A 13,122-nucleotide genomic window follows, 5' to 3' on the forward strand; every position below is an offset into this window, starting at 1 on the left:
GAAAGTAAACAGAAAGAGAATACAAAATGTGAGACAATTTCAAAATTCCTAAAATATTTATGTCTCAGAAGGAATGATAAGCAGAAACAATATTTGTAGAGATAATGGCTAAAAGTTATCCAAAGCTTTGAAAGGCATCAACCACAGATTCAAAAATATGAATAATACACAATCAGGTAAAATACAGAGATAACCACATTATAGTCAAATTATATGTTGGACATAGAAATGAGTAAAATAGAAAAATGAACAGCAAAATGGTAAGTATCAACTTTATGTCAGTGTTTATATTTTTAAGATGGTCAAAATATTCTAAATACAAGCCTAACGTTGTAAGACTACAGTAAATAAAAACTCTCTGATTCATATAAAAGCTACCTTTAAATATAAAGGAAAAGGAGGTCTACAAGTATAAGAATACAGAAAAAAAGATGAAGCTTTGCAAACAGTAATGCAAAGTAAGCTTATGCATTAATACTAATATCATTCAGGGTAGACTTGAAGAAAAGAATTTTTGGTGATAAGAAGGAAGTTTCATATGGATCAATCCAAAAGAAGGATATCACAGTCCTAATGCAGTATGCATACAACTGTATTCCTTTAAAATGTATATACATTTTTACAAGCACACTCGAAACCCAGACACTTTGTTATGATTTGCCATATTTCAATATAATAACAAAAATAAAAGATACTTAACCTCATCAGAAAAATGGGAATATGAGTAAAAACAGTAAGATATTACTTCAACACTATCTGATTGATAAAAATTTAAGAAGTCTGAAGAAACCATATTTTGATATACTGATGGTGGGAGTATAATTATTAAAATCAGTTTTTAAATGTGTATATCCTAGTATTTACATTTATCCATATGTACTATAAACATGCATAAAGATACTAAATATAGCAATGTTTATATTAATAAATGGAAAGAATTTAAATGCTGTTAGAATTATAAATACATTTCATATATTTTCTCTGTCCGTATTTTCAAATAATCAAATCTTAATATGAATAATAAATAAAAAGAAATTTGAATCAATATATCTATAACTGGTTATACATACATCTACATGCTGTTGAGTGAAAAAAATTCATACTTTTATGTATAGTATTTAACAATGATTCAAATACACAAAACACATTTTGTTTTGGTTACATATCATATGAATAGATAAAACAGAAAGATACATATCAAATTCATGAAGACAATTGCCTTTGGAGAAAGACAGAATGAGATAACACTATGGATACTTTCAAATGCTTCTGTTTCCCAAATGTTTTACCCTCCAGTAATTATGTAGACAGAAAATTGATAGTCTTTTAATTCATACACATACATATTGTGTAGTATGGATTCTATACATACATTATATAGTATGTATGTATTGTATGTATATATTAGATATATATATAATGAATGCATATGTGTGTTATAAAATGTTATAAATATATACATGCATATATTATCATACATAATGTGTTTTACAAATATTATATATGATGAATATGTATTATATAACCAAAAAGATGCTTTTTAATATTTAATTCAGATTGATATTTTCCTGACATTTATTACATTTGTTATTTTGTGCTCTATATGCTCCTATATTTTCCCAAATAAGTTATTTTAAGAAATGAACAGTTCTTTCTGCTTTCAAGGGCTTTCCATTTTTGTGATCACAGCATAGCAACCATTTTATTTAGAAAAATAAGGAAGATGGTCAAATTCACAGACTTCTTTTGCAATAATAGGCTATATACATTCCATAAGTTTGTATAAAAGTAAAGGAGGCTGCCTTGTCACCACCAATTTGAACAGCATGGGTGTTTTGATACAGATTAGAAGGGGTGGAATACATGAATCCTGATTCATTTTGGAACTCTTGTAGTTGTAGTATCTTCTTCTTACTATGCAGTAGTTGTGAAAGACCAAGATAAAATTCTTGGCTCTCATGTGGCACTTCACTTGTATATGACCCAAACCTCTTCATATCTAGCAGAGCTATCTTTTCAAACAGGGTATCTGGAAAGTACTGCAGTGAAGAATGGGTAAGGACATGTTGTGAATTCTAACGGTGTTCCTTCTTAAGGTTTAGATTTTGGGGACAAAGGTGGTTTTTGTATGAATAACTAGATATTTGAGTAACTTTACTCCTTTGTGATTGTCTTATTTTATATTTTTCCAAGTAATTAATGTAATATTTAATACTTTAAGGGGAGTCCACCTGCTATTTTGACCAGGTCCAATATAGTTCATCTTATCAAGATTCCAACTTCATGATTTCTTTTTTAATTTATGAAAAAAGAAGTTTATGTCAGTTTATGCTAATCTCTACCACATCCAAATCATGCTGTATAATGTTACTTCTTAAACAGGGGAATGACTCTTAATATAATTGATGGAATCAGAAAATCAGAGATACTTATAATTCTAAAGTTCAGCTAGGCCACCTTTTCTTTTCAAATCCTTTCTCTGCCATTGCTTTCATGATCTCTACAATTTGCTTTATGTCCTAGGAAGACAAATTCTCATGATGTGAGGCAACACGGTCTACTCTTGAGTTTTTAACAACTCTGACTACTGGAATGTTCTTCCTGACACTGAATCTTTTCCCTGATTTGATTTCAAATAATCCACTGGGTCAGTGAGGTTTGAAATGACTCAGTAGGTGTGAATTGCCTTTCGTGTGATTTTCTGTGGGAAACAGTAGACACTTAGGATACCTGGTCTTGGGCTCTACATCTCTCACAATTTTGGGGACACTAACAATTAGGAAATGGTTTCATTCAGAACCATAAGGTCATGGAAGCACAGAGAATGAATATATGCATTTAAATATATGTGGGTTATATGGGCTTGTGCAGCCACCTAGTACTTCATGTGCAAACTATGATTTGGCCTGGATCACAGAACCCAGGGCTAATGCCATTTTCCTTCCTTCATCTTATCCATTCTGTGCTTTCTCTATCATCATGTCTAGCCCCACTGCTCCTGTGTGCCCAGCCATGCCATGCTGCAGTCTGGGCTCAGGATGCAAGACTCTGTGTCACAGTGTAACATACAGGTCTCCTGAGTCAGGCCATCTGTGTTCACATCGAAAATTATAGGCATCAAAAAAGTAAAGTATTCTTGGCACATGGAAAATACTCAGTAAGCATAGTAATTATTATTAGCAGTGAATGAGATCGTAGAGAATCCCCTCCATGGTAACACTTCCTCTCTGTCCTTCAGAATCTTGTCACTCTTTTTGCTGCAGTGAGAACTATAAGAGCATTTCATAGTACTGGCGGTTAATGTCAACAAATCTCATATGACATGTGTACAAGGTCCATAAACTGCAGCCATAAAGTCAGGTAGAAATGCTAGCTCACTTCAAAATGGGTAAAAACTACAGTTTACCCAAATTGCTCTTTACCTCTTTCCAACATCTTTATATGAGACTTTTTTACTCTCTTCAGGGGTCTAGTTCCTAAGAATTTTATATGAGGCCTTTAAATAACTTCAAATACATCATAAATATTATTAAAAACAGTATCTTCACACTCCAACTTGGTTCTCATGATGTAGTTAATGAAAGAAGTTACACTTGACTATCCCAATGTAAACAACAATCTCAAGATCTAAGAATCAACCTTGGTTTCCCAGAGAACCAACTATTTATTTGGCAGTATCTTCTGAATTATAGTTAGTCTCAGCTACTAGACTATAAGAACAGCTTTATGATTTGGAAACCTGTCTCTCAAGCTTTCATATTTTAAAAAGTTTCTATTGCACCTGACCACCACAAAACTTCACTGAGGAAAGCATGTATTATTACACCCATATTACAGATGACACAAATTAGACACTCAGGACTAGATAGTAAAAGAACAAGAACTCTTTTTTGTCATGATGTGTCTGGCACATGCTGGAAGCATAATAAATAGTTATAGATTGACTAGATAAATGAAGTCATAACTTCAGAAATTAATAAACATGCTATTTACCTTACATATAAGGGACCTAGAGATCATTAGAGCAAAGAGCCAAAAATTGAATGACGTTCCAGGATTCATAGATTTGATTTCATGGCAGAAATGAAGTTAAGGGGAAAGTCTTTGCATTCACAGCCCTTTGTGGTCTTTCCAAAGCCAGCAGCTGATAATGCACCTGCCTCTCTTTGAGGACTTCACACCTTCATGGAAGTTAATTAACATAGGTATGAATAATATCTCATGAATTTTTATTTTTCAGGAAATGAGAAAGTAAAGACATTGTTGTCTTTGCAAGGTACATTTTCTCATTCCCAGAAAAAAAATGAATTTTTCTGAGAAAAGTATTAACACACAGACACCCAATAAATAGACTTTTAAATCTCCTACCATCTTAAGATCATATGTATATATATATATAAACACAATAATTTCATATAAGCTTTATATATTATATAGCACAAGTCCTAGTATTTTAAGTCCTATATTTTAAAGTCTAAAATATTACTTTCTTATATTAGGTAATATACAGGACAAAATGAGAAACATTTCATTATTTTCTCATGTAAAACAGCACCAGCCTCTATCCTTTGGAGGCTTTGCTCTATCTATTTAACAAGTATTTGTTAAGCTTCAAAGAAGGCACTGGCCCTGAAAGAAATTACATTATAATAGAAATAAATAAAAGTATAAACATATAAACAATAAGGTAATTTTCAATTATGACAAGGGCTACATAGGAAACAATTTAAGAAATGTGATAAAGACTTTAAAGAAGGAGTGTTCCTTGAGAAGGTTATCAGAGACTGTTTCCAAGAAGATAATTGTAAGCTGAGACATAAATTTATGCTGGAAGTTTCTTATAGAGATATTTGGAAAAAAAGATTCTGTAGACAAAGGAAACAGCAAGTGTAAAAGTTCTAAGATGAGAATGAGCTTGGAATGTTTGATGGGCTGTAAGTAAAGGGCCACTGGGACAAGCAGGGTCTTATTAAGGAGTTTGCATTTTACTGTTGTGATAAAGCAAGTGGGAAAAGTGGTTTTAGTGTGGGGAGAAGAAAGGCAGGGCAAAAACAAGACTGACTTTAGAAAGGAACAGGCACTAAGATTTATGGCAAAGTATACTTTGTAGCAACTTGTTACAGTGAACTTTCAAGTGAACAGCTATCTGCAGTTTCAAAACAGACTAAATAGCTAGCAGTGTAAGTGAAGTTGTAATGATCATTGTCTGGGCCTGCTTATGGAATTGGGTCAAGCCAAACCTGAGTGGCGTCAGTAAGAGGCTCTGTTAAGTTAGGACTAACTAGAAAGTTGTTTGTTTGTTTGTTATGAAAGCTGACCAAATTAGGACAATGTTACTCACAGTAGTCTGTGGCCTCCAGAAGGAAAAATCTACAATATAATCAATGAATAGAGCCAGAATCTAAGATAGGAAGTTAAATCATAGGCTTATGGTCCCCCAAAAAATGAAATCAGAAACTATGAGATTAAGAAGAAGTTGAAACATAAGAACAAAGATACTTTAATGGCTATGGAAGATGAGGAGGTAGAGTTACATCTATTTGATGTAGATTTTTATCTGAGATAATCTTGACAACATCAGGACACCTGTGCAGGTAGAGGAGATGACTGCACCAAAGTTTAGATAATTAAGAAATTATAACATATTCACATTGCATTTATTGTTCTGTTGGAAAATTTGTCTTGTCTAAACAGTTTTTACTGAAAATTGATCCTTGAAACTATTAACTTGATGTTGCTCATTATTTATTTTCAGCATCTAAGTTCAGCCAATACTCAGGAATTTGTCTATTTTGGCAACATATACCTTAAGCCTATTACAGATCCAACTTTCAGATACATGGTGTGTTAAGAAGAGCCAGTTTATGAATATAGCGAATAAAACTTTCCATAACTACTTCCTGTATTATCTGAGCATTAAAAGTCTGTATTTGAGAACCACATTTATTTTGAGTCCTTGCCAAGCTCTGCTTTGCCTTGTCATATTAGCTCCATTTCCATTGTCTCACTGTAATAAGCAAATGAAAATGTTTAAACTGTTCCACGCCCCCTGGAATATTTCACCCCTGACCTAGGACCCAATGTCATGATCTTCTGTCGTGTAGAGAGAGAAGGAAATGGCCAGCGAAGAGTGGATCAAAGATCCAATAGGAGCAGAAGTCTGTTTGTTTACATAGCTTGTCAATGTCCTTCCCTGACATACAGACATTTGCACCTAAATTTTTAAGACATTTATTCAAAAAACTTTATGTGGAGTCCCTTTTAATGTGTCAGAGATTGTAATATATACAATTCTGAACAATAGAAGCAATTTATACATGTATGTATATTTGCATACATTAAAAATTAGTGATAAATTTTATAAAAGAAACAAACAGAATCAATTCTAGAAAATAATAGGGTGGAGAATGGTAAGAATCCAGGGACATAGGCAAGCAAGTAAAAAGGACTATTTTGAGCAAAAGGTCATCATTTAGATTAGCCCCCTTCTGTCCACGTAACAATAGTCCTCCATTCCAGTCCTTATCAGATTCTAATTTTGTCTTGACAACTTGACAGGACAAGTTTGTTGAGAGAGAAAGAAATACATGTCTATCCTATTTCTTACATATTGCCAGCTGCTGCTGATCTTTCTGCTTTTCTTTTGTTAATCTCTTGACATGACCAAAGAGAGAAATCTCTTAAACTGCTATTCTAGCAATACTCTCATCTTAAAGATAAATCTTATCTTATACCATACATGAGTGGAAAGCACAGACGTGGGTATTGGTAAGGATCTGAGTCATAGTCACTACTCAAGAAAGTGACCATGAGGACTTGATAGGACTGAAATAACAGAGGAAGCTATGTGAAGGTATTCCTGGAAGAGTACATAAAAGGCAGTAGTGTTGTGGGGAATATAATATGATGACAGAGACAATAGACTTCATTGCTTTGTTGGCCCATGGTGCACTGAAAGGGCAAGCTCCACATGTTACAGGTGGTCCAGGCATCTTGGCCCTAGTAGGTAATATCTCTTTTCATCTCTCTTGTCTCAAAGGACACATCTCATGTCTCAATATAGATGTTTATGTGACATTATCTTAGGGCCTATATCCATGCCCAAAATTACCCCTGTGTTACTGTGAAATTTCCCAAAAGTTGTATGGCTCTTCATTTTGGAACATGGGGATCTCTTTGTGATTTGTACTCACTTTATTTTATTATTATTTTTTGTATCTCATTAGCATTTAAAAATACTTGCAGTGGAAGTTGGAGATTAGATGGGACTTAGTAATGGTTATCTATGTTAGTTCAGTCTGCCTTGCGGTGTAAACCAGAAATAAAGCAGTCTGAACCTTAAGCTTTCTTTTCTTCATAGTAAAATAGTAACAATAATGTTGGTTTCACAGATATTTGAAAGCATAAAATTATTTTTTGCATGTGAAAGTACTTGGAATATTGTCATATTTTGTGCCAATATAAGAAAATTTTAATGTTGTAATTTACAGTCACATCACATTAATTCCTACCACTTAACAAGGCCAAAAGGAAATAAGAGGTCATCAGAAAGAAATTAATTTTTCCCAATTTATGGGAAAATTGTATGGCAGTGCAGGCTAATCTGAGAAACACTAGAGCCTACATTTCCAAGAGATTGATTTGTAATAAAGGAGGTTGATGCTAGCAGAAAAGTGGCAGTTTTCTAAGAAGGATATTTTCTATTTCAGAGTGACTCTAGAGTGTATTTCCTGGTCGGCAAATTATCGTGCTTGAAGTCATGTTAATTCAAGGGAAAAGAGTAAGACATGTTTTTAAATCTTAGTGCTCAAAACATATCATGAAAACACACTAGCTCCTAAAAACAGACTGTGTGCATTAAACAGGGTATCAAAATTGAATTTAAAAGTACACAGTTAAGTTTGGAGACTGACATATACTTGTGTAGGGAGTGAGTTTAGGCTATGAAGACAGGGAGAATCTAATCAGATAAATGATTACCAGAACCACATGTAGAAATTGTTTTCTCTCTTTCTTGTAGGAATCGCAGCTGAAAGCAATGGAGACTGTACAACTCTGCCTGTCAACTGTTTTCCGTGATCAGTCTCACCCTTTTAGTCTACTGAGGCCAACTCCAACTCAGATGTCAACTCGGCCCAGGACAATCGATTCTGTGACTCCAGAAGTAAGGACAAAAAACAAGGTACACCTTTTTCACACTTTGAAGAGTAACACCAAGTAATGTACTGTCTTCATAGTTCACTCTGTGCAATCATCGTGTTACCCGCTGAGGTGCTGTTTCTCCCAGGATCGTGTCTCCAAGGTGACAAAGAATGTAGCCAACAGACAAGAGTACAGAGCAACCAGCAAAGCTTTTAATGAAGACTGAAAAGAAGAAGAATCCCACTAATCGGGAGGGGCTCCAAAGGAGGAAGCCATTTGGGCTGCAGTGGCCAGGGGATTATAAGCACTGGAAAGGAGGAAGTCTACTTGGTTGCCTAGGACTTGTGCTAGGGCCAGGCTGGCAAGTTCACGTGGTTGCCTAGGACTTGTTGCAACGGCTGGGCTGGAATCAGAAACCCGCCTTCTTTCTCAGGCTGGTTGTTCCAGGGTGTGGTTTCTTACTCATCCCTCTTGGCCAGCTGACCACAGTGCCTAATGTCAGCATCCCACTTGGCTGATCTCTACCAAGGCAACATGTCCCGTTCTACCTACCCTATCAGTTACCTCCTGCCTCAGTCAGATAGGGATCCAAGTAAGGTATCAAATTCATTGGAAGATTAGGAAGTAAACAGAAGATTGTGACTCAGTTTGTAAAGTCTCCGTAGTCACTTGGAAAACATGGAAGATAACTTTTTAGTTAAGAGCCAGCTGTTTCTTAGGCAGGATCATTTAATTATAAAATAATAATAAATATAAATATATTCTTACTATTCAAAAATATCTTGTATAACATTCTAGCATGCACCAGAGATTTAATATGGAGAATATTTTCTCCTTGAGTTTCCATCACCTCAGGTAAGCATCATCTTATGGAAGTGGATACATTTTTTTAAATTAAAAATGTAAAAATTAGGCCATTATTCTCAACATTGCCTGTACATTAGACTCACTTGGGATACTGGTAAAAGAAAATTCTGACACTTGGGCCTCACCCCATACCTATGAAGTCAAACTTTTTCTGGTTGAGTTCCAGTTATCAGTATTTTTTAAAAGCTCCCCAGGGGCTTTTTTGAGACCAAGTGACTTACGCAAATCTTCCTGCAAATCCCCACCACAAGCATCCTTTGGAAAGGTCACAGGGATGTTTCAGGGCTGCATTTGTTTCAATCATCAGAACCCTCAATTTGCAGGCTTTATATTTAAATAAATGCTGACAGTCCGGAATAGTTATTAGAGAATGGAGTTTAGATTGGGGCAATGTATTTGAAAATGTTGGCTCTCTTATTATTGGTTTTGAGATCACTTGCTATTAAAATGAGTGCTATAGATACCAGCCTGACTTCTAATGTAAATCTCTAAGGGTGAGCTCAGCAAAACCTGAGAACCACTGATACAATTATCCAATGATGAATTATATCAGTGGCTTACTTACTTTTTATGTCTCTAATTTCTGTTATTTGGATTAAAGGGGGTGTGAACAAATTGTAGATTAGAGAAATATTTTCAGGATGGAGAGTCAAAAATAAGTGAAACATAATGAATCTTCTAATATTCTGTTTTGTTCTCTAGTTGATTTTGGACTGTACAGATTTAGTCTGTGCAATCTTGTTTCTCTGTCAAAGAATCATTTAAAAATATATATTTGCATTTAATTATATCATTCTCTTTGGTTTTATCATATACTGAAGGACTGAAAAATTTTTGGCTAGTATTTTTCTCTTATATTTTTTCTCCTTCTTTGAAAACTCTAGGTCTAGAGTGTTTGTTTACTTAACTAAATTCAGGATAGAATGTTGCATAATAATGTATTTTTATGTTCAGGAAAAACCCTGGGTAAATCTATTGAAACTAGCCACTGGTAAAGTGCACAGCTATTCACACCATCTCATCCATGTACGAGGAAGTGCACCCTGCCTCCAACTAGTGTTAGCCTAGGGGAGAAGCAACCTTATTAAATCCGATGACTTTGGGTAAAGCACTTTGTAATTCTATGTGCACATAATACTTTTCCCCAACTCAAAATATATTTGTTTAAGCGCAATTAAAACTGGGCTCTTTATGACCCTGAATGTGTGCATGAAATTATTAACTATTACTTTAACTGGTATACTATGAATAAATATATCCAGTCATTGAAATAAGTAATGAATATTTATTATTTACCTTGGCTTATCACAAAAAAAAGATAGGAAGCTCTTCAATGATCCTGGTTTGGGAATTACTCATTTCTCAAAAAACAATAACACAATAATCCAATTGTTTGAGATAAAGTTCAATAACTCTAAGTTGATGTACTATACAGCTTTTTATTTTACAGATTAGCATTAAAACTTTCTCTGGTGTTTATGTTTTGCCTATATTCTTTATCTTTTCAATAGTGGTGGAGATTATAACTTATGTACACCTGAGGTTTACTCTCTGCAGGTACCTCATGTATAATATTTTTTAAATCCTCAATATGATGTGATATGGGGTGTGTTTGAAAGAAACTCTTTAGTGTTGGAATAATTTTTCTTTTTAAACAAAAAAAGGTAACCTTTAGATGAGGACATTTAACTGTACATCTGCAGAATGGGCTAATTATAGCCACAGTAGTATGTCATGCCTGCCTGACAGTTGTGAAAGAATTGCATCAATTAGCCACTCTGCATGTGTTTCCCTAGTGCCTATCTCAGAGCACTGTTGTGACGTAAGTGCTACAAAAAATAATTCTGATTTTCCATGATGTATGGCTGGTCTTATCTACTTTCATTTGGCTTTTTGAATTTTCAACTCTTGAATGTTTTTTCCTGAAATCTGTTAAACATCCACGTAATCAATTTTCAACCCACGTCTGGAAAAAGACAAAATAGTCACCCCAAAATCTCATTTTATTAAATTTTTTTATTCCAGAAGATTGACAAAAACAAAATTTTTATTGCATTATACATGCATGTATGTGTGTGTGTATACATGCATACATACACATTGAATATTTTATATATTTTAAAACCACAGATTTCATTAGAAAAGGCATTCAATGTTACAAATACTAGCAAAACCTTAAAGATAATTTATATATTGGTATTTATATATATATTTTTTAATTCTGGTTCATGCCTGTTATATAACCTTTTAGTTCTATAGCTTAAGTTTCTGCTGAGGACCCCCAATCAGGTCCATCAGCTTCCTTTCCTTCTCCACAGCTGTTATGCCTGCTTTTCTCTGATTCGAGTGAATTTTTTCTTACCCTCCCAGTTAGAATTATTTTTTCTGTTCTCAGTGCTCTGATAGCACACTGTTTATCCCTCAGGACTCTTACCCCTGCCTTACATACAGCAATGGCTGCATAGGCACCTCTCCTTAAGGGAGATGACTCTTCTTGGTGCATCGATATGCTCTATATTATTCTGCATCCAGAGTGATGTTTCTAGGGAATTCATCTGAAATGACAATTGCTGCATTTCTGTTTTAGTCAGGTGGGGCTGTTATAACAAAACCTTGCATACGTGGTGACTTAAGTAGCAGACATTAATATCTCACAGTTCTGGGGGCTTGAATCCCAAGATCAAGATGCTGCTAGATTCGGTTCTTGATGAGGACCCTCCTTCTGGACTGTAGATAGCCATCTTCTAGCTATGTGCTCACATGGTCTTTTCTCTGTATGTGTGCATGAAAAGAGAGAGAGAGTGCTCTCTCTTTTTTTCTCTTCTTTGTAAGGGCAATAATCCTACCATGAGGGCCCCACCATCATGACTAAATCTAAACCTAGTTATATCCAGAAGGCCCCATCTCCTAACACCATTGCATCAAGGAGAGTATATAGGGCTTCAACATATGAAGTAAATATATGGTTTGCTTGTTTCTACATAACCACCAAAGATTATTATGTATTATTGTGTAGAAAATATTGTCCCAGAAAACAGGTGGAGAGCCAAGATACAAGTCAGGATATCTGATTTGCATTTGGCATAACATAACACTAACTAAAGTAGAAACAAGCAAACCATTGACAACCTGTTTCAACAATTCAAGCAGGGAAGGGTATTGGCCTGACCTATGGGACAGAAATGGAAAAGGTGTTTCAGATGTAATTGAGGAATAGAACTGCAGTCACCTAGTCAGTACACAGGATTTATGCAGGGAGAAAATCACTCTGATGCAAAAGGCAAAAGGAGTTTTTAAGGGAGAAGTGAAATTGGTCTGTTTTTCAACATGCTTAGTGTTAACCATCGTTCATACAAGCAAATGTCTATATCCAGTAGGTGTTCATGCATTTGTTTCTGGAATTCAGTGAAGACATATAAGTGGACATAAGGGATTTGGCATCATCACCATGAATGGCAGTTAAATGTTGGAAATAGATCTACAGTATCACTGAGATGACAGTGTAGAGTAAAAAGAGATAAGGACCACAAAGGACACAGATGAGAACTAACTTGTATATGGTTCTATGTATAGTCTAATGGGTGGAATGCTTAGGGTACTCTTCATTATGTATTTGAGCTGAGGACTATCAGTTCAAAAAACAGAACATGCATGTCATTGCATGTATTTAGAATGGTGATTACTCTAGTGGCCCGCCTGAGATGACTCATACCTATTTGTACAAGCTGAGTGTTAAATTTTCAGATGTTGTACTAGTCAGCTCTTAAACAGCCATCATCAAATATGAGTTACATATACTTAAAAATAAGTGAGTTATGCTAAAAGTGAAAGTGGTAAATACTAATACTATCATATTATGCTGTTATCTCTGCTTTTGAGGATATTATGTATTTTGGATTTGTATAGTACAAATTCTGTATAACAGTGTGCTACTGATACCTGTTTCCAACTTCTTGTTCAGTGATATCAGGTTGTTAGTAGACTGAAAGCAGTAGGATCTATCCAATAGTAACTGCCAAGCAGTACAAATCAGCATCCTCTTAACCCCAGAGTTAGTGAATCACATGCTCCTGTCTGTGTGTGTGTGTGGTGTGTGTGAATGTGTAGTAAGCC

At 34.8% G+C, this 13,122-nt stretch overlaps 1 protein-coding gene across 3 annotated transcripts in view; it reads left to right on the forward strand.

Annotated features, from left to right (window-relative positions):
• Positions 1–13,122, forward strand: part of LUZP2 (leucine zipper protein 2) — a 493,734-nt gene that overhangs the window by 415,489 nt on the left and 65,123 nt on the right. For all 3 annotated transcript variants that reach the window (XM_057507481.1, XM_036932720.2, XM_036932721.2), the window contains one exon: positions 8,021–8,182. In XM_057507481.1, coding sequence (XP_057363464.1) covers positions 8,021–8,182 — 162 coding nt within the window. The remainder of the gene's footprint in view (positions 1–8,020; positions 8,183–13,122) is intronic.

Source organism: Manis pentadactyla, chromosome 9, assembly GCF_030020395.1.
Source record: "Manis pentadactyla isolate mManPen7 chromosome 9, mManPen7.hap1, whole genome shotgun sequence".
Taxonomy (NCBI): Eukaryota; Metazoa; Chordata; class Mammalia; order Pholidota; family Manidae; genus Manis; species Manis pentadactyla.